This window comes from Cucurbita maxima, unplaced genomic scaffold, assembly GCF_002738345.1.
Source record: "Cucurbita maxima cultivar Rimu unplaced genomic scaffold, Cmax_1.0 Cma_Scf00009, whole genome shotgun sequence".
Lineage (NCBI taxonomy): Eukaryota > Viridiplantae > Streptophyta > Magnoliopsida > Cucurbitales > Cucurbitaceae > Cucurbita > Cucurbita maxima.
In genome coordinates, this window is record NW_019272025.1 from 2123484 (window position 1) to 2144709 (window position 21226).

The following is a 21226-nucleotide window of genomic DNA, read 5'->3' on the forward strand; positions in this document are numbered from 1 at the left end:
AAAAAAAAATAAAAAAAAAAAAAAAAAAAGGCGGATTTTTCTCCAAAAACAGAAAATTTCCAACCCTAGAATAAGGGCAAAAATGGAAAGAAAAAATAGGGAGGGGTATATTTGAAATAAAAAATGTAATAAGGGTTATATATGCAAACTATAAAGTGGTCCAGAAGGGCAAGTCGACGAAGGCCACTTTTGAAGCTTAAATTGTTTGATAACTATAAACTCTTTGGGCGGCCAATATTTTATATAATAATTCCTTTTTAATATATAAAACAAATTTTCTTTTAATTTTCCTAAATTATTTTCAATCTTAAAATAAAAATCAAAATAAAAAAAAAATGATTTGAAATGAATAAAAATGATAGAATTTCTCTACTTTCAATCTATTTGTGGTCCTTAAGGAACCGACCCTCTCTCTAAGACATAGTCTAGTTCTTCTCATTTAGAATCGTAGTGTAATGTGTATCTTTTTTTGCTCCATCATGAAATCGATAAAATCAACAATAAAAAATTTTATTTTTTTTTTTTGAAAACCTCGTTTTAAAAAACTCTTTTTTTTTTTTATTTTAGAATCAAAATAATATTAAATGGGACATAAAAATAGTTTTTTTTTAAACTTGCTTTTTTATAATTTAACTAAAATTAAATATTTTTTTTAATAAAGATAAAAATCAAAGTAAAGTAAATAGGATCGAATCAACACAATTTTCCAAAAATTAAATAATTATCAACCAATGCCTAAATAAATGCATTTTTCTTTTTTTGTTCGATAATAAAATTAAATGCATTTGAATAGAAAACCTCCAAATTTAAAAGATATTTAAAATTAAAATCCCAAAATAACCTTTTTTTTTTTTTTTAAGAGAATAATATCAACAAAAAAAGTCCAAAACCCAAATCAAAATCAAATCAATGGGAAAAATTAATTTAAAGTGATGTGGGTCCCACTACACATCCACGTCACCATCCTTATCATCTTCTCAATTCTTCCACATAATCACTGCCAAATAATCCAAAAAATAGAGTCCCCACACGCTAACCACTTTCCCATTCCCTTTTTCTCTCTCCCACCAATAAAATTATTTTTTTTAAAAAAAAAAATAATTAATAATTATTACCGATACCAATACTATACCCACTTAATATTTTACGGCTCGATTTTATAAATTTTATAATAAAGTGTGTTTGACTTGAAACAATTCTTATTAAATGACCTACTCGAAATTTTTAAAAAAAATATGTGAGTAAGAATAAAGTATACTAAAAGAATTCGTATCGAACAATGGGATAATCTTCACCCTTCAGAGTAACTTACAATAAATAAATAATGTAGTAATGTTATCAAGATGCTCGATACCAATTTTAAATTTTATTTTTATCCGAAAATTAAAAAATTGAGAGGTTTAAAATTTTAATGCCAAGACAAGAGAGGTGCAAAGTATACATTATTATTAAATTAAATAGATTTATTAATTTGGATGCATATGTTTTTTTTAATTAAATTTTTAAATAATTTATATCATTTAATTAAAATTAATAAATTTAAATATATTAGATCTATAAATAGTTTTTTTTTTTTTTTTAAATGCAAAATAGGGGAAAGAAGTAATAATTAGAGGAAATTGAAAAAATGAAATATCTATTAGGAATATACCTCAAAATTCCTCCATAAATTGACTATTCAACCCATGAATAATAATAATAAATAAATAAATAAAATATATGTTCTCTCTATATAAACCTCTCCAAATTCTGCAGAAAGAAAAAGAAAAAGAAAAAGAAAAAGAAAAGATGTCGGCAATGGTGGAGTCATGGATGAGCGAGCTGGGGAAGTGGAAGAACAGAGTTGAAGCTCAGAAGAAGAAGAAGAAGCCATTGATGCCCAAATCCAACCAATTCCTCCAAAACGACATCAACCAACCCAAAAACGACATCCTCTCTCCAGATTCCGACGAAACAGAACGAGAAACCACCATCTGTTTGCTCATCGATCGCTTCGCTCCGTCGTGATGCGCCGCCGGAGAACTCCCCTTCCTCTGTTGTCCTCTGTTTTCCTCTGTTTTCCTTTCTCATCTCTTTGTAAGTATTTCATGAATATATTTGTATAGTAAATCAGTTAATTTTCTGCTTTTGCCCACCGCCATCGCCACCGCCACCGCCGTTTCTTCACGACGCGGCGGTGGTTCTCCACTTTTCCGGTCGGCAGCGGTGGTGGCTTCCGAAGGTTCTGGCTTTCAGCTGCCCCGAAAAGTCCAAAACTGTGGAGTTACGTGTATATTTCTATTTTAATCATTTTTAATAAGATTCTGTTCTTTTTATTATTATTATTATTATTATTATTATTTATTTATTTATTTACTTTGTCTCTTACTTTGCCATAATTCTCAATTTCATCTTTAATTTTCTAAAATTTTAAGATCATTCAATATTAATTAATTTTTTCCATGGATTTAAATATATTTTCATTAGTGAAATTTAAATTTTAGGGATATAAAACTAAATTTATAATTTAACTGAAATTAGTATACTTTTAAATTTTAAATTTAGGGAAATGATTTATAAGTTAATTAAATAATTATTTTTTAAATTTTATCACATTTATAAAATTTAATAATTTATTAGACTTTGCAAAACTATCTCATGCTTCTCCTTCAAAAAAGAAAATAAAATAAATTTTAAACTTTTTTGAGTAAATAATATTCTATTTAATAAATTATGCGGTTAATAGTCTGTCCACATCGGTGCCACGTGCTGCGCCTTTAGTTTGATAATTTGAAGAAAAATCTGAGATGTCACATCACATGTCACCTTAATTTCCTACACGTCACTAATTTGATCATTTTCGCTTGACAGGTGTCTTGTTTTTCATTTGTCCAAAATTTGTACACGTAAGAGTTGTCGTAATTATCCGTGTTTGTCCAATTAGTGTTGTCTATAACATCATGTCGGATGTTTCAATCATACTTGTCTAAATCATATTGGCCATGTCCATGGCCGTAAACTCATTTCAAGCCCATTTTACATGCTTTCATGTTAAATAGATTTTTATTAGTATAGTTTTGGCTTTTATTATTATAGTTATATTAACATACGGGTGTATGACTAGTCATCAAAATTATGTCTACATCTATCATGGCTAAAATGCCCCAAAATATATTATAGAAGGACGTTTGTCAATTCTCCCTACCCAAGTTATACGTTATCCATAACCTATAACATTATTTTTTTTAAAATTGTTTTCCATATTTCCTTGCCTAAGTTTTCTACAACATTCCTCTCAAACGTGACACAAAACTCGAGCATATATCAATATTGTCCGTGAAGTGCAAATTCACACGACTAACTTGTTAGCTAGGTTAGAACAAATGTCACACAATCACTATTTCACTCTTGCGAGAGCGCGATTGTGACACCACACACCCTCTCAACAACTTTCCACACAAGCATATGATGTGTCAATGTAAACAGAGTCTATTCCATTTCGCGCAAAGCAGGAGTGAATTTATTCAACCATATAGAGCTGATCTTAATTATTTAGCTTTATTCTATAAGAAAAAAAAAATCAATAACTTAGAGAGCCATATAATGAACTAAATTTACAATACCTCATTAAAATTTGATTTCCTATGTGAAGCTGCTGCTTGCATCAACGCTGGCATTTGAAATTTCAGTAACGCTGAGGTTAGGCTTGTCTACTTGCCATTTGATTATCTCCCTTGCAAATCTAAGAGCTGCATTCACATTTTCAGCCTTCATCCCTGTAGTCTGTGAAACAAACAACTTTTTGTCTGTCAAAGAACTGAACAATCTCTTGAATTTCACTGCTATGTACTGAAACGCTCGTTGAGCAAATGCCGGGTTCGTGTCGCTGCTACTTCCTCCACCCGAATTTGTAGCCATCATCGAATTGAAGTCATGGAACCACGCGCATTGGTCAAGAGGAACTTGAATGATCTTTTCTTCAAAGAGATCAAACTTGTTGAGTATGAGAAGGAAGTTCTTCCCTCTCGAGGCTCGATGCGTCACGATGCTTTCGAAGAGTTGCTTGCTTACCATCATCCGGTTTGCTAGAACTCCGTTATCGTCTTCGTCGAATTCATCGTAATCGGTCAAAGCAACGCAAAATAAGATTATGTTCATGTCTTCAAACATCTCCAACCATTTGCAGTTCCCTCCCAGGGTACTATGATGAACTCGAATCAGCTGGTACCTAAAAGTGCAAGGCATCGGGTTTTTTAGCTGGTGACTTCATATAAATGTATGCTAAAATCCATTGAAAAAACAACCTTAACGACGAATCGTGCTCGTAAGGAGGATCGAGATAGGAGTCTTGTCGTGACTCTGGGAATGAGAACTCCATGTTAATGAGGCTGTTACATGAGGAGATCCCCTCGGCATACAAGATGTCCTTGTGAGAAGGGTCATACTCTGTACTTGAAATGTCAACAGCCTGCGTTGATAAAGAAATTTACTATGATCTGTAGTCCGGTATTCATAAGCAGGACACCAGGGGAAACATAAACTCACCCGATCTAATAAACTGTGATAACCGAAAACCGAAAACCGAAAACATCTAATAAACTGTAAGCATTTCTAATAACATAAACTCACCCGAAAACATAACCAAAAACATGAACTCACTTGATCAAGGAAATACGTAGCAACGCTTGGGAGCATTTCTAGTTCGTGTCTTCTACTGTATGTGGCTTGAAAGGCTTCATCCTTCAATAACTCTTCCACTAATTGGGTATACACACGGGTAGCAGCCGGGAATATGATTTCGAAGTTACCCGACGCCACGACTTGAAGAAGCCAATCTGCAAATCCTTTCAGTTTAAGGCCAAGGGAATAGGTGGTCTTACGCTCCAACGGATCTTCATTCCCTGTCACCACAGAACAATCCAGTACTCTACTCATTAATCAGCTGACTAATGTAGTGTGAGATCCCACATCGGTTGGAGAGGAGAACGAAACATGCTTTATAAGGGTATGAAAACCTCTCCCTAACACACGCGTTTTAAAAATCTTGAGGGGATGCCCGAAAGGAAAAACTCAAAGAATACGATATCTGCTAGCTGTGGGCTTAGGCCATTACATGTAGTCACAATGAAATCATAATCTATTGACTGAAAAGTGCATCAATGTGGACATATTCTATGCAAGTTATTCATTGTTGCGAAAAAAACACATCTGAAAATTGAATTACAACAGACCTGATGCTGACGAGGTGGACGGATCGTTCACGGGTTTCTTATTTTTCTCGTCCATCAAAATCTCTTCTTCAAAACGTTCCCGTCCTTCCAATAGTATGCTAAGATACCAATACAACTTCCTTTGAATCAGGAACTTTATACTACGACGCTCGTCATCAGAGAAAGGAACTTTATATATTAGTTTGGCCTAAAATGAAGAAATGATCACTGTTCAGGAAGTATACAGGATAAGCCTTCTATATCAATATTATTTGTAGTATACTAAGGATAGTGCGAGATTTCATATCAGTTGAAGAGGAGAACGAAGCATTCTTTATAAGGGTGTGGAAACCTCTCCCTAGCAGACGCGTTTTAAAAACCTAGAGGGGAAGCTCAAAAGGGAAAGCCCAAAGAGGACAATGTCTACTAGCGATGGGCTTCATCTCTTACAAATGATATCAGAGCCAGACACTAGGTAATATGCCAATGAGGAGGCTGAGCTCCGAAGGGGGTGTACACGAGGCGGCGTACCAACATGGACGTTGGACCTCGAAGGGAGGTGGATTAGGGGGACTCACATCGATTGGAGAAGGGAACGAGTTTCAGCGAGGATGTTGGGCCCCGAAGGGGGGTGGTGGATTGTGAGATCCCACATAAGTTGGGGAGGATAACAAAACATTCTTTATAAGAGTGTGGAAACCTCTCCCTACCATACACGTTTTAAAAACCTTAAGGGAAAGGGAAGCCCGAAAAGAAAAGCCCGAAGAGGACAATATCCGCTAGCCGTGGGAGATATTCCCAAGTACAACCAAGAAGGGTCAAGTAGAAGTTTATGAAGCATAAAATGTAGTATTACTACTGAAATTACCTGCTTGAATATGGTACTCGTGCCAGAATTTTTGTGGCCAACAAGTAGAAGTTTATGAATCGGTTTCAGCTCGGGACAAACATAACTAGCTTTGTCCACTATTTCCTCTCCAGAAGGTGCAGAATTAGAAGGAATAGGCAAAGAAAAAAGGGCACACGCAAGCTTCGTTCTAGTCTGCAGAGAAAAGTACTCAAGTGTTCATGTGAGTTTCATATATATAAGACAGAGCAGCAAAAATCAAACGTTGTCGCATAATGTTACCTTGTCCCATATTTTCCCCTGATTGTTCATTCCCTCTTCTCGATATGATCCATCAGCACTAACCCAAAAAGAAGGCCTTCCTTCACAAGGTACTCCAGCCATCTGCAAGCAACATGATCCCATTTGTGTTATTTGCACGTCCTTACGATTCAATAAAGCTAAACTAAATATAAACGCTGGATAAACAACACCACCTTCAGTATCCGGAGCTCTTGTTTAGTGATCTCTCGATTATTGATGCACACGTTTGTATCGCCATTGCTAACATCCCTCTTCATCCCACCTCCGACTTCGAGCTGGAAGCTAACTATCTGACTTGGTCCACGTCCTTCCTGTTTAGTTCAAAACTAAGTAAGAAACTTCTCATGGTGCAAATAACTTCTTCTACATGCTCATAAGATCAAACAAAATCAATCAATCAAAGAGAGAGGACCTTTCCCCAGAAGCCTGATACTTTGTCATACCAATACCGTCCTGGTTTTAGATTCTTCGGTGGCTTTCGACAACTTTGCAACATAAGCAGCTCTTGGTGACTTAAACGGACGCCATTGACGTAAACAAGTCTTGCTGGGAGCTGATTAACTTCACACCCCTTCTCACGCAACATCGTGCGCTTAACTTCCGAGTCAGTAAGCAACCTCTTGAGCACTTTAGATACTTTACCAAGGTTCTCTCTTCTTGATTCATCAATCCTGAACCCAATACAACTGATACACTTCCTTCCTTCTGGCATTGATCCCATTGCTCTTATTACACACTCAAAACAATATTTGGCTCCACAAACTAAACATACTTCCTTTTCAGTGAAACGGTTCCCTTTGAGGCAGTAATAGCACGACCCTTTCTTCCCCTTCCTTTCAGCTCTAGGCATCTCTTGGATACTCTCATCCTCAAATTGACTTGAATGAGTATCAAGAAAGGTAACAGATGAAGGCCTTCTGCCATGCCGTGGCTGAGTTTCTTCATCATCTTCTTCCTCTCCCTCTCTTACAGCAAAAATCCCAGAAGACGAGCTCCGACCGGATTCTTCCGATTCCGAATCGCTCGAGTTTGTGTAACCTTGAAAATCCTCTTCACTCTTAATTTCCAATGATTCTAATCTTCCCCTTTGCTCATAGAAATTCTCTAGTTCACCAGAACTTCCAATTCCATCACATGAATTGATATTACATTCATCTTTCCCATTATCCTCCTTATTGGCACCAAGACAAACAGAATTAGGGATGGAATTTGAGCCCCTTTTCAGTTTCTTGAAGATAGGTTGTATCACAGGCAGCGATGATAAATCATCGCCGAACTGAGACGATGAAACAACAAGAGAAGCAGTTGGAATATCATCGACATTGATAGGAACTGCACGGGGAATTTCGTAATTGATTCCAGGACCAGTATATTCGACGGCAAAAGAACATTCAGCAGAGAAATCTTCATCGTTAACAGGAGAAGCAGGCTTCTCCTGGAAAAACTTTTTCAGAATCCGAACCATAACTCGCCGATTAAACAACAAAATTCAAAAAATCCCAATCCAAGCCCATCGAGCATAATCAATAAACAAAACCTCCAAAACACAAGGATCAAAGAAATAAATAAATAAATAAAAAAAAAAAAAAAGGAGTAGCGATTCTCCAGTTCGTGGGAGCCCACATTCAAGAAAGTCGAATCAGAAGACTTTATGACGATAGGGCACAAGGAAAATGAGTGTCCTGTTAAAGAAAATGGTGGGAATGCGAATGCCATACTCAGTCAACACAAAGACTGCAGCGAAGACTTGGATTACTAGAAAAAGTATCCAATGGTGGAAATCAACGCGTTAGAGTAGCAAGAAAATCGATCAGAGGGACAGAACAAAGGTACGTGTTCGCCATTATTACAATCAAATATGAAGACAATACGTCAAATTGGAGAAGGGACTTGTTCGAGTAATACCGAATCTCCATTCCACGTTCGTCGTCCCCACTCCATAGAATTCGAATTGAAAGGCGATCTTGAACATTCTGCGATAGAAAAATAGTGATTTGTCGTGTCGTATCGGGCGGAAGAGGTGAGTAGCGAGCGAGCTAAGGGAAATTTTACCGGATGTCTCGTTTCTCGAAGAAATGACGGTTTGATTCAATATTTTATTTATAATTAAATAAAAAAAATTAAAAATGTTTAAAAATATAATATCTGAAAATAAAATAACTATAAAAAAATATTTTAATTATAGATAATTAACTTTTCTTAATTATTTTAGTATTTTTAATTTTATGTTTTTGAATTTATTTTGTGATAATTTTAATAATTCTCTTTTGATAGAATATATAAATTTTTAACCATAAATATTTAGCACATTTTTATTTTTGAAAATTAAATATTGTATATATAGTAGAATAAATTATATTAAATGAGATATACCATTAATCTTATACTCTTATAATAATTTATTAATAATTACTTAGTTTTATTAATTATAGTTTATTATTATTAATTATAAATTTATTTTGAATCAAATAATTATATTAAAATAATATACATGTAATTGAAAAAAAAATAGAGTATAGAAAAAAAAAACATATTTAAAAATTATAAATCCTACCCTGGTTAATCTAAATTCTTACAAAAAAAAAATAATAATAATAATAATAATTATTATTATTATTATATTAGATTTAAATAAAAGTTAAAAAATACACTTATATTATATATTATGTTTAAAAAATATCCATTAAAATTTAAAAATAACATTAACATTCTTAATTCTTATAAAAAAAAAAAAAATTGTTACGAATATTATTCCAATTTTTAAAAGTTGGATATATTTTTGAAATATAATGTAAAATTAAAAAAAAAAAATCTTATTAATTTAACCTTAAATTAACAATATTTTATATTTTGACTTGAATTATGGCTTCCAAAGTGACCCTTCGTTGGAACCGACCTCCACGTCTTTAGTTTTCAAAGAGCTTTCAATCTTTACATTGGACTGAGTTAAAGTGGGTTGGGCTGAGTAATGTGGGTTTGGGCCGAGTTAGCTTTGACCCATTGGTCTTGGGCTTAACCCCATCAAACATGGGCTTTGGGCCCATTGAGCTTTAGAAGAAAAAAAAACTTATTTATCTAAAATACCATATTATTCAAATTATGTTTGAATTATAATAATTATAATTCTAAAAATGTATTTAATCATTTTATGATTTTGATGTAATATCAAAATAATTAAACTAATATTAATTTAATTTAATTTAATTAAGAAAGGGTAAACAAAATGTAATTTAATATTTTTATTTCTTCAAAAAATAAAAAAATAAAAACAGAAAGATGGTTGAATTGAACAAATAATTTAATAAATAAAATAACAGATCTAAATTGATAATAGACGTGGACGAATGGGAATTTAACACGTGTATTATAATATATATATTTGATTTACAAATCATCGGAAATTAAGGCGGGGAAGCAATTTTTGTATTACAAGTCATCTGCTTAGTACGTAGCCAAAACAATAACGAAAATGTTTTTTATTTTAAAAAAAAAATGGAACAAAGTCAGAATGCCACGTGGCGGAGGAATCGCGAAAATAATAGAAAGGTGGGCCCACCATTATAAGGTCCACGTGGTGCGGTTACGCAAGGTCATCATCTTCTACAATTTGATCCAATCCATTTCTTTATTTACAGAAAAATCCTGTCTGTCTCTCTGCTCTGCTTCGGAACTTGCGATCTTCTTCTTCTTCTTCTGCTGCTGCTGTTTCTTCTGCATTTTCACCAGATCCGAAGATCGAAGAGGCGTACTGAAGATGGTGAAACCGAGCTACTTGAAAATGGTGACGGATTCTGACGCTGCGGATCTGATCTCCAATGATCTTCGGGAGCTTGGTAACGCTGCTAAAAAGCTTGCTACACATGCTGTTCAGCTTGGTGCTTCGGGTTTTCCTGCTGCTTTCCTCCAATGGCTTGCTTCCTTTGCTGCTATGTATGTATTTCCCTTTCTCTTTATGGCTTATTTCTGTTTCTTCCTGGTATTTGTTTGTTAGTTGAATTTCATGATGTTATCTTTTTAGTAGGATTTTTGTTGGAGAGGTTAATTTGGCGATTTTGATTTGCGGAATAGTTTGTGTTTTGTGATCGGTATCTGTTCAACTTGAGTAAATTTTTTTTGTTGATTTCTGTGTTGAATCGATTGAGGAGTATGAGAACGATTTAGTTAGGGGAGTGATTCTTGTTACAAAATGTGCCTCTGCTTTTCTGTAATGCTTTATGAATCATTGACTTACTGAGTGTTCTTTTCCGTTTTCGTTTTCGATGAATTTTCTTTTAGGTTTCTTTTGGATCATTTTGATTCCGCTCTAATTCTTTTTTCTATTGATGTTTTTGTACAATTTTCAACTCTAACCTGTTTTGTAACTGCAGCTATTTGTTGATTTTGGATCGAACGAACTGGAAGACGAATATCCTTACCTCGTTGTTGATTCCGTACATTTTCTTCAGTCTTTCTGGAGTTATTTTCTTTTTTCTCAGGTGATCATCTCCACAATTGAGCGATAACCCTAGCAATTGGCTTCAAACGAAGCTCCTCGAATTGCGTTTTTGTTGTCTCTGGCTAAATTGCTTTCTCTTGCAGGGGAGAGTTTGGAAAATGGGTCGCCGCCATTGCTGTTGTGCTCCGTCTCTTCTTCCCACGACGATTCCCAGGTAATTCGTTCTCGACTTGATTACACATATTATTGAACTCACTTTTGGTTTATGAAGAACAAAATCTGCTGGCTGATAAAGCATCTTTGAGCTTATGATGAAATTAGACAGAACACTGAAGTAATCAAAAGATCCAAAACTTCAAGTTAAAACACATTTCCAAGATAATTTGATTCACCAAAGTTAAAGGATCAAATAACATCCCCAACCTCATTCATAATTATACACAATACTCCAATCTAATAACTTAAAGCTTCCATCAAATAGAAATTTCGCGTCACATAAACTACTATTTATTGCATTCCATTCTCTCATTGCCTGGAAATACAGATTGGCTTGAATTGCCTGGGGCTTTAATACTTCTGATTGTGGTGGCTCCGGGGTTGTTTGCGAGCACGATGAGGAACGACGCCATTGGAGAAGCAATCTGCCTGATCATATCATGCTATTTGCTGCAAGAACACATCAGAGCCTCTGGTGGATTCAGAAACTCCTTCACCAAAGCCAATGGCATCTCAAACACCATTGGTATCATCCTTCTCTTTGTTTTCCCTGTCTGGGCACTGGTAGTTCGTGTGCTTTGATTGGTTTTTTAAATGTAATTATACATTGTTCTTTGTGTTGTTTGGGAATGTGGGCTTTGAGATTTGAGTTTATTCTTCTTTTTTTTAGCAATTGAGTGTGATTGTATCATTGTAGGCTGGGTCAGTGTAAAGTTGCATGAGAAATTTATCTCACGAAAGATTGTCTTATCCGTGGGACAAAATGTGAAACAATACCTGTTTATTGAATGTGAAGATTAAAGGATCACCGTCTTACATAATTATTTACGTGTAGTTATGTGTAAAAATTAGAGAGCATGTGATATTATTATTTAAATTATATAGAAGATTAAAATCTTTCTTACATTTATTTCATTTACAAATAACTTCGTTACATAATTATTTGATAGAAAGAATTTTTCAAGAATATTTATTTTTAACAAATTTTAGAGTAAAAAATTTAGAAACATAATTGAAATTGTTCAACGCATGTGGTATAATTCAGTCTATATTTTCGATGTTTGTGACGTTTTTTGATATCCACACACCATTTAGATGATAAATGAAGATTAGGTGGAATTACATTACTCTAATCATTCATAAACTCGTATATTCTTGACATTTGTGACATATCTCGATATCCACATACCATTTAGATGATAAATGAAGATCAGTGAAATTAAATTACTCTAATCATTCATAAACTCAATAGATTAATAAAATGACATTTCTCTAAATCATCCATAAACTCAATAGACTAACGTCCATAAACTTTGAAGATTGAGTTTAAATGAACCAGTTATAGTAAATTAGTAATTTTTTTAAATATATCATTGACCCTTCTTAACACCCGTATATGATTGTTTAACAAATCCTTTCTATGGTTACCGATATATAATACTCAAACTATAACTTATATAACTCAATTAGCATCTTAATAAAAGAACTTTATAACATGTCTTAACTACATAACTACTATGAATTTGAATTTGAGGCCAGTAAAGAACTTGGATATGTGATAAAATAAACATAATTACCCACCATTAATGGATATGTGATGAAATAAACATAATTACTCACTAGGTTAACCGTATAGAATTACTTTCAAACAAATGTCCTCTAAAAATTTGACTTAATAATAGATCACTATAATAAAAATATATATATATATAGTTTAACTACTAAAAATAACGTAAAAATGAGTCAAACGTGAATATAACTCAACGATAAAACAAAACTTAGGCCCACCTTTTAAATAATATAAAACATGTATCATGTGTCTGTTGGAGCCGATCATATGGCACAAACAAATTGATATCCCTTGGGTGGGTAAATGAGTCCACTTCTCTTGGTTAGTGGATACCACAACTTTTTAAAGGTTTGAACTTAAATTGTAACAACTCAATTAGCAGATATAGACTTCTTTGAAATTTCCTTCAAAATTTTTAAAACACGTGTACTAGAGAGAGGTTTTCACACCCTTATAATGAATGTTTTGTTCTCCTTCTCAACTAATGTGGGATCTCACAATCCACTTTCCCTTCAGGGCCTAATACCCTCGCTGGCACTCATTCCCTTCTCCATTCAATGTGAGACCCTCCTAATCCATCCCTCCTTGCTAGCACACTACCTCATGTTTCATTCTTCTCCCCAATCAACGTGGGATCTCACATAAACAAATGCACATTTTTCTACCTTGCTTTTGTGTGCGAAGTTTAGAATTGAAGTCATGTTTTGATAACTTCTATATTAAGACTTATATTTTCTATGGAATTTTCAAGTTCATCCACAAAGTCAGCACAAAAATTTCTTCATAAGTTAACATATTTCTCTCCTTTTATTAGGATTTCAAGGATCGCTACTAAGATTTGTACACTTAACTTATCGGTTTTGCTGCCTTCTTTGCCTCTTCATATAGTTGATCAATTCTCTCCTGCACATGGAATTACAAGAGAGTAACCAAATAGAATCAAACATAATAAAGTTGGCATTGCAAATCAATAGATAAACACCCATCATACAATGAAGTTTAAAGTATGAGAAGCTGTATATAGACTTTTGAGCGTAGTTCAAGGTGAGGTTAACTGTTGTCTGGAAACACTTTTTCAGGAGCATTTCTGTTAAAACTGTATTTCAAAGAATTGTGGTGTTTTATATGTCAATAGCCAACATTAGAGGCAGGAGAGTAGTTTTTTTTTTTTTTTTTTTGGTAAGTTGCTTTTCTGCGAAGGCTAGAATCTCTTTTCCATAAGAAATTTGTAACATGGCTAGCAGATACTATCCTGTTTGGGCTTTCCCTTTCGGGCTTTCCCTCAAAGTTTTTAAAATGCGTGTGCTAGAGAGAGGTTTCCACACCCTTGTAAATTAGGTTTCCAATTTAAATCTCAAATTAGTTGAGGAGGAAAAAGAAACATTTTTTATAAGAGTGTGGAAACTTCAGACTGTGTTTTAAAAACCTTGTGGAGATGCCCAAAAGGAAAAGTTCAAAGAGAACAATATCAGATAGCGGGGGGCTTGGGCTATTACAATAGCTTCGCCGGTAGGAAGAATTCTTTTTTTAAAAAAATATATATCTATTCATCTCAAATCACAGCCAATTGTAAAGTTATATGCACTTCCTTTGGCTAACTTGGGCGCATATAAAGAGAGAAGGGAAACTACGCATATAAATGTTTTTTCATGATGTGGGTAGCTTTTTCAAACACAGCCGAAGGGCCAAAGCAGAATTCAACAGAAAAAATCAGCAACGAATTAAACATAAACAGGTACTACACTGAATCACGCAGCAGCCTCAGGTGTTTGGTTCAATACTGACGCAACGAAGCTCGGAATAAAAGAGAACAGCAGAAACGCTAAAGGATTTAATCCGAAAGTGGGATAAGTAATACCTTGTAGTATTTAAGCAGCCGTGGTCTCTTCAGTTTAAATGTTGGAGTTATCAGATCCCTCTCCATGTCAAAGGGATATGGTTCCAAATGAATTGCTTTTAATAGCTCAAATCCTCGAAGCTGCCAAATATTTTTCCAGATTAGATAAAGAAGTGTCTGTAAACAGTAATATCCTGATCAAAATTGAGCATCTAAACGGTACATACATGGTGCTTCTGACCATTGCTATTGAGCTCATCCAAAATATACTTCCTTGCATTGAGGTTCTCACACAAAGATTTAAAGTCACCAGTCACATTATGGTTCCGTGCCCAATCCTCCAAGGCCTTCTGATCGGGAACCGCCACACCCACAAGAAATGACTCGAAACTATTTCCATAGACCCAAATCTGTATGCGACAGAAATTGTTTTTTGAAAAATGAGTAATGGAAAGATTAAAATTAAAATTTTAGAAGTGAAGAAACATAATTCCAATATGTTTGAGAAAGCATCCAAATAAACAAAACTGTCATCTAATGTATCTCAGTTATGCAAGAATCAATTTCTATCCAGTAGGCAGTACCGAGGTAATCAGAGGGCATTGCAAGAATATGTTTTCGATGTTCTCCACTGCAACATACTCCCCCTGGGACAGCTTAAATATATTCTTTTTCCGATCAATTATTTTCATCGATCCATCAGGCTGCCATTCGCCAATGTCCCCTGTAATATGTATACATTTGTTCTAGTAAATAGCTAATGGAATTCATAAACCAAATGTTCAGATGATTAGAAAAAAGCGTTGAAACACATTTAATAATGATGAAAAGGTTATACGTAAAATAATTAACGAGCTGCACGTCTAAAGAATATCAGTTTAACTTTCCTGCAACATAATTAAATGTGCATAATTTAGGAGGCTTAGTGGTCACAAGAGCACATAGAACAAGTGTGCATAACTTAGGAGGCTTGGGTTTAAAATTCTACGAGCTTCCTAATTACCAAAACGAAAATTTTTGTAGCATCAAATAGTAATCCAGTAAAATTAGTTGATTTGAGCAAAAGTTAGCATAGACCTTATGAATATTAAAAAGAAAGAATGGAAGACCAACACTAGTGGCCCAGTATAATAATAGATCAAGAAAGTCAAAAGAAGGGGCTGGAATGTTGAATTAAGTGAAAATGGCTCAAGTCAATTGATAAGTGCTGAAGCATAAAGCACTTTGAAATATTATTCCTATAATAATTATGGATGTTGGCTTTCTTTAAATCATTAAGATGCATCATTTTTTCTCTCGAGGAGAGAAAGTGTTTTAGACAAGCATATGGTTGTACAACCTATAGAAAAGATCATGTTCACAAGTAAGGTCAGGTGGAGAGAGAGAGATTAACGGCCAACCCCACCACTAACAAATATTGCCCTCTTTGGGTTTTCCCTTCTAGGCTTCCCCTCAAGGTTTTTAAAACGTGTCTGCTAGGGTTTAGTTTCCATGCCCTTATAAATAATGCTTCATTCTCCTCCCCAACAGATGTAGGATCCCACAATCCACCCCTCTTCGGGGCCCAACGTTCCCGTTGGCACTTGTTTTCCTTTCCAATCGATGTCGTTCCCCTCTATGGGATCTCACACGTATTGAAACACATCTCTAAAACATAGATGTGTTTGAACTGAACTTCCAGCTATATTCACACCTTATTTGAGATCTCAGCGGATCAACCTAGTTTTACTAATTTGTTTAGCTTTCATGGTCAAAAAATTAAGAGAAACTAATTCTTTTGAGGAAACAATTGCCATAAAGGAACGCAAGGACAAAACGGATATGGAAACGTATAATTAAAATGAGGAGATGGTGAAAAAGGGTAAAATATGTCGAGAAACTCTCCCTTCTAATCCCACTAATTATAATATAAATATTACTGTGTGGTTTTACCTGTATGAAACCATCCGTCAATAAGAACATCTTCTGTTAGATCTTGCCGTTTATGATATCCAGAGAACAAAGTACTTCCTCTTAAGCAAATCTCTCCACGAGGTGTGCTTGACAGTGCATCATACCCCATATCAGGAACTGACTCGAGCCTTACTTCAATGGTAGTAACTGGAACTCCAACAGTTCCCATCATGGTGAAAACATTGGCTATGGATGTAAGACATCCACCACAACTTTCTGTAAGGCCTAAAATTGCAATAAGATACGAGCTCATTAAAAAAATTATGAATGCATTATGATCTCTTCGAACTCTGAATTTTTTGCCTTCGTTTTTTCAATAAATGGCACTAATTTTTTCAGAAGACCCGAGAATTATTCCGGTGAATCTAGTTTGATTAGGTAATAAAATAATAAATATTATATTGAATACCATATCCTTGGCTTAAAGTTGCACAACTGGTAACCCTCAAGAACTCTTCCACATGCCTGGGCAAAGGTGCAGCACCAGATAAAAATAGACGAACTCTTCCACCAAATGCTTCTTTGATCTTTCACAATAGAATAGCACTTTTATTATGTAAAGAAGCTTTATATTTGAATGAACATATATAAACAGAATAAATGACAAACCTTGTCAAATACAAGCTTGTCCAAGAGAGGTGCAGCTTTTTCCTGGGGCACACCCTTCGACAGATATCCTAGCTTGCTGTTAGCACTCTCTTTATCAGTTACACAATAGGAGATAATACAGGTAACTTAAACCAGTATATTGAACACAGAATTCGAACGTACTAATTGTATGCATAATCAAATAACATCTTCCGCAAACTACCTCCGGATGAAACTTTGTTCAGAATACCTATAACAACAAAGGTTCTGGAAATTACATAAACCACGTAATTTCAAAACAATGGATAAATTACTAAATGAAGAACATGAAACATGAACATATTATGCACCCGAATAAATACGATCATAGACCCGAGGAACTCCAGAAAATATTGTTGGCTTCAGTTCCTGAATATCATTCAGCAAAAACCTGATGTCCTGCAAAGTTAACACACAAACTACCACATAAGTTCACATAATTAGGAGGTGAGATCATAAAAGCAAGAATATCAACTGATCAAAATTACCCCACGCCAGAACCCGATAGATGAACCCTTGTAGATGCAATAGGTCTCCATTATCTGATCATACACATGGGCTAGAGGAAGAAATGAGAAATATGAATCTTCTTCTGTCGCCTGTAAGATTACCAACGTGTAATTACTACAGTCATGCAAAATATGAGAAGAATGTGATAGAACAATAATCAAACTAATAAGAACATAGTAATTAAAGAACTCAACTATTCTTTAATCAGGTTAAAATTTATATTTGGCTGCTTACCACTTTATCTGTCAATAAAAGTATGTGGTCCACAGACAAAACTTCGGCCATTATAGCTGCATTATTTAAGATAACACCTTTTGGTTCCCCGGTGGTTCCACTTGTATACATTATTGTGCAGATATTGGTCTTCTGTTTTGAAGGGAGTTCACAGTCCAAGCTTCCCTGGAGCAAAGTGAACAAAGATTAGATATGCTGCCATGGTTAATGATCAGGCAAATAATGGTCAAGATAAAAACATTTTGTACCAACTGATAGAACTCCTCCCAAGAATAGCAAGATACTCCCAGTTCTTCGGCTTCCTTCTTATGTACACTTGAAACATTGTTAAAACTGACAATAGCTGAACCAAAAAGTCACACGATGGTTAGATTTACAAAACTCTAAAACGAAAGTGCAGTTCGAAATTAATGCAACGTACTTTTTAATTGAGTCGAACACCTGGGAAGGCATGAAAAGATCTGCACAATGAATAACATTTTATGTCAAGCAAAAATTGGAAAGAAGTACCAATTCATAGCTAGAAAGGAGAACGGCGGTTTACATCTTACGGTTAAAAAGTTTTCACTTCTTTCAAAATACACCACAGCATTGTAACTATCCAGTTGCAAACTTTTAATACAAAGATATAAGATGTTGTCCAGGAGACATTAAGAATTTGCAGCTGTACATTTATATTTACACACTGAACAAAATGGAGTTCGTGCAAGAACCAATTATATCTTAAAAATCTCAGTAAGGTGTGTGTTTATTTGGGCTTTTTCAATTCTCCATTTTTATGGGAAAAATACAAAACAAAGGTAAGAAGTAAATTGGTCGGATGCAGAAAGTCTTGATGTCTTTAAAATTTTTCAATACCTAATGCTTCATAACAATATTATAATTGTTTTATTATTACATTGCATACCTCATGAAAAAAAAAAAAAAAAACCCTGTGCATATTATGGCACTTAGCACCCAAATCCCAAAAGCACTATTGTGTCTAGCATTTCACAGTTTAAAACAAACTAATACAAAACAAGATGTTCATGGAACAGTTTAAACAATTAGCAATTCTATGTATACGGGGTAAGAACGAAGAGGTTAGCAGCATGGAAACGTACAGAAGCAAGTTTGTTTTCTTGAACAAAAGCAATTGAAACTTCAGCATGGTTAATGATGAATTCGACAGCATTAGCACCTGCAACAGTTTAAATGTCAATGCAGGCGCTTAAACTACTATTCTCTTATTCTTAAAGTCCAAAAGATGCCAGGAGGAATAAGGAACCATACCTAGTGTATCATACAGAGGTACATAAGTGATAGCTTGGCTATTACAGGCCTGTAGGCAACAAAGTAGATGAGATGAGAGCTCAAACATATTAAATTAAACTTTCAGTATGGTATCAAATTAAAACAATAATGGTTTGGTTAAATTACAAGTGTAGTCTCCAAACTTTGGGATTTTTATTTATTTGGTCTTAGAACTTTCAAATTTATAAATTTAGTCCATGACCTTTTGAATTTTTTTAAAATTAAAATTTATGGATCTACTAAACAGAAAATTGACAGTTCATGGTTCTTTTAAAAATAAAATTCAAATTTGTATTTAGTAGATCAATTGTTCTAAAAAAAAAATCAGCATTTTTTCAAAAGTTATTAGATACTAATTAAAAATTTCTAGAATTCATTAGTGTAACAGCCCAAGTGTACCGCTAGCCGATATTGTCCTCTTTGGGCTTTCCCTTCCAGGCTTCCCCTCAAGGTTTTAAAACGTGTATGCTAGGGAGAAGTTTTCACACCCTTATAAAGAATGTTTCGTTCCCCTCTCCAACCAATGTAGGATCTCACAATCCACCCCCCTTCGGGAGCCCAGCGTCTTCGCTGGCACACTGCCTGGTATTCACCCCCCTTCACGGCTTAGCGTCCTTGCCAGCACACCGCCCAGTGTCTGACTCTGATACCATTTGTAACAGCTCAAGCCTACCGCTAGCAGATATTGTCCTTTTTGGGCTTTCCCTTCCAAGCTTCCCCTCAAGGTTTTAAAATGCGTCTACTAAGGACAGGTTTCCACACTCTTATAAAGAATGTTTTGTTCCCCTCTCCAACCGATGTTGGATCTCATAATTAGATACTTTTGAAAGTTAAAAGGACCAAATAGACACAAACCTCAATGTTCATGGACTAAACTTATAATTTAACCCACTAGAAGCTTAAGCTTTTGAGTTCGATAATAGTTTTTTACATTCAAAACAAATGAGGGATAACTTCAGAAGGAAAAACTTGAAAAGAAGGGAAATGAGCCAACAGTCCCACAGAATTGGCGGATTTAGCTCACACATTGGTGACTTTCCCCCTAAATCTCAACCTCATATACATCTTCAAAAACACAAAATTGCTTACCTCCATCGAAATTATCCATTCAGGGCAATTGGATCCATATATACCACAGCAATCTCCCTAGAAAATAAAATAAGGAACCAGTCACGATAGGGCAAAACATAGCTCCACTTGATGCAGTGAAAAATTAAGGCAATATTAGAACTTCGAAGAACACACATTTCATTGAACATCACTTGGACTTACAGGATTAACGCCACACTTTCTAATAGCAGAACCCATCCGGATTGCAGAATCGTACGCTTCTTGATATGTGAGCCATACATAGGAACCCGCCTGCAAAACTCATGGAATCAATTCCAATAACTCAATTTGATCTTTAAGGTCTCGTTTCAAGTTCAGAGTTCGCCGGAAATTGTTACCTTGGAATCGCCGTTGGTTTGCCGACGACCAAGCATTCGGTTACCAGGATTCCTCTTGACGGAATCGCTGCAAGAAACGAGATCATATTGGTTGCCGCAGTTTCACCGATCAAAATCTCACGCGATCACTCAGATGGCGCGTTTGATTATGATCAACTCTCATACTCGAAATTTTATGGCGTTTTTTCCTTTTTAAATTTTCGCAGTTGCTTCAATTTCGTGGATATTTTTCTTTTTTTTTTTATGAATAATAAATCATTAAAATCTTAAATTAATATTTATAATTTATAATTTTTGAACTTTAAATATCGTAAATAAATAGTCAAAATGAATTCAATAAAAATTTAGGATTTAATAAATAAAATTATTAATTTAAAATTTTAATTGATACCAACTCAAAATTTATATTATAAATTGAAGTTTTTCCTAATTTATAAGTAAACATTTAATTTTTAAATGGTTGAATTATATTTAAATTTAAAAATTATTAGTAAACTATGACGATGGTAATTTTTAAAGTATAAAATTAAAAATACTTAAAAAAATAAATTTTAATTATATCATTAAACTTTCCAAATTATTTTTATTAATTTTATAATTTGTTTTAATATATATGTGTATATATATATTTAAAAAATGTGTATTTTTAATAAATAAATTATGAAAGTTCCCAATGGCTTAGCTCTGGAAAAAAAAAAATATCAGATAAAATCATTTAAAGAATTTAAATCCAAAAAAAAAAAAAAAAAAAAAAAAAAAAAACC

General features: G+C 34.2%; 3 protein-coding genes across 4 annotated transcripts in view; 1 reads left to right on the forward strand and 2 right to left on the reverse strand.

Moving 5' to 3' along the window:
• Positions 1–3518: 3518 nt before the first annotated feature.
• On the reverse strand, positions 3519–8340 carry LOC111484197 (extra-large guanine nucleotide-binding protein 1-like). Its single transcript, XM_023130697.1, has 8 exons — positions 6752–8340; positions 6513–6650; positions 6319–6420; positions 6058–6231; positions 5211–5397; positions 4639–4880; positions 4284–4447; positions 3519–4207 (listed from the first exon to the last, which is right to left on the reverse strand). Exons 1-8 carry the CDS (start codon positions 7802–7804, stop codon positions 3622–3624), a joined length of 2646 nt encoding a protein of 881 aa, XP_022986465.1. The 5' UTR covers positions 7805–8340; the 3' UTR covers positions 3519–3621.
• A 1602-nt stretch (positions 8341–9942) lies between these two features.
• LOC111484300 (cold-regulated 413 plasma membrane protein 2) lies at positions 9943–11814 on the forward strand. Of its 2 annotated transcripts, XM_023130844.1 has the most exons (5): positions 9943–9997; positions 10032–10269; positions 10707–10814; positions 10918–10988; positions 11319–11814. In XM_023130844.1, the coding sequence occupies exons 2-5, from the start codon at positions 10094–10096 to the stop codon at positions 11570–11572; spliced, it is 609 nt and encodes a 202-aa protein (XP_022986612.1). In that variant the 5' UTR covers positions 9943–9997; positions 10032–10093; the 3' UTR covers positions 11573–11814. The 2 variants fall into 2 exon arrangements, with proteins under 2 accessions (XP_022986612.1, XP_022986611.1); XM_023130843.1 differs by lacking the exon at positions 9943–9997 and having other exon boundaries at positions 10003–10269.
• A 1430-nt stretch (positions 11815–13244) lies between these two features.
• Positions 13245–21226, reverse strand: part of LOC111484205 (long chain acyl-CoA synthetase 2) — an 8402-nt gene continuing 420 nt past the window's right edge. The window contains exons 2-19 of the mRNA XM_023130707.1: positions 20463–20529; positions 20287–20376; positions 20104–20160; positions 18994–19042; positions 18825–18901; positions 18143–18182; positions 17970–18064; positions 17722–17886; positions 17466–17576; positions 17289–17376; positions 17122–17188; positions 16960–17035; positions 16760–16877; positions 16330–16575; positions 14982–15121; positions 14625–14807; positions 14419–14538; positions 13245–13463 (exon numbers count right to left, since the gene is read on the reverse strand). Of these exons, the coding sequence (XP_022986475.1) occupies positions 13407–13463; positions 14419–14538; positions 14625–14807; positions 14982–15121; positions 16330–16575; positions 16760–16877; positions 16960–17035; positions 17122–17188; positions 17289–17376; positions 17466–17576; positions 17722–17886; positions 17970–18064; positions 18143–18182; positions 18825–18901; positions 18994–19042; positions 20104–20160; positions 20287–20376; positions 20463–20529 (1846 nt within the window). The 3' untranslated portion in view covers positions 13245–13406. The remainder of the gene's footprint in view (positions 13464–14418; positions 14539–14624; positions 14808–14981; positions 15122–16329; positions 16576–16759; positions 16878–16959; positions 17036–17121; positions 17189–17288; positions 17377–17465; positions 17577–17721; positions 17887–17969; positions 18065–18142; positions 18183–18824; positions 18902–18993; positions 19043–20103; positions 20161–20286; positions 20377–20462; positions 20530–21226) is intronic.

Coding starts and splice junctions, on each gene's coding strand:
- LOC111484197 (XM_023130697.1), bottom strand. CDS start 7,804: ATGGTTCGGATTCTGAAAAAGTTTTTCCAGGAGAAGCCTGCTTCTCCT. Junction 6,651..6,751: donor TATCAGGCTTCTGGGGAAAG/GTCCTCTCTCTT, acceptor TGAACTAAACAG/GAAGGACGTGGACCAAGTCA. Junction 4,448..4,638: donor CTACGTATTTCCTTGATCAA/GTGAGTTCATGT, acceptor TTATCAACGCAG/GCTGTTGACATTTCAAGTAC.
- LOC111484300 (XM_023130844.1), top strand. CDS start 10,094: ATGGTGAAACCGAGCTACTTGAAAATGGTGACGGATTCTGACGCTGCG. Junction 10,270..10,706: donor CTTGCTTCCTTTGCTGCTAT/GTATGTATTTCC, acceptor TTGTAACTGCAG/CTATTTGTTGATTTTGGATC. Junction 10,815..10,917: donor GTTATTTTCTTTTTTCTCAG/GTGATCATCTCC, acceptor TTTCTCTTGCAG/GGGAGAGTTTGGAAAATGGG.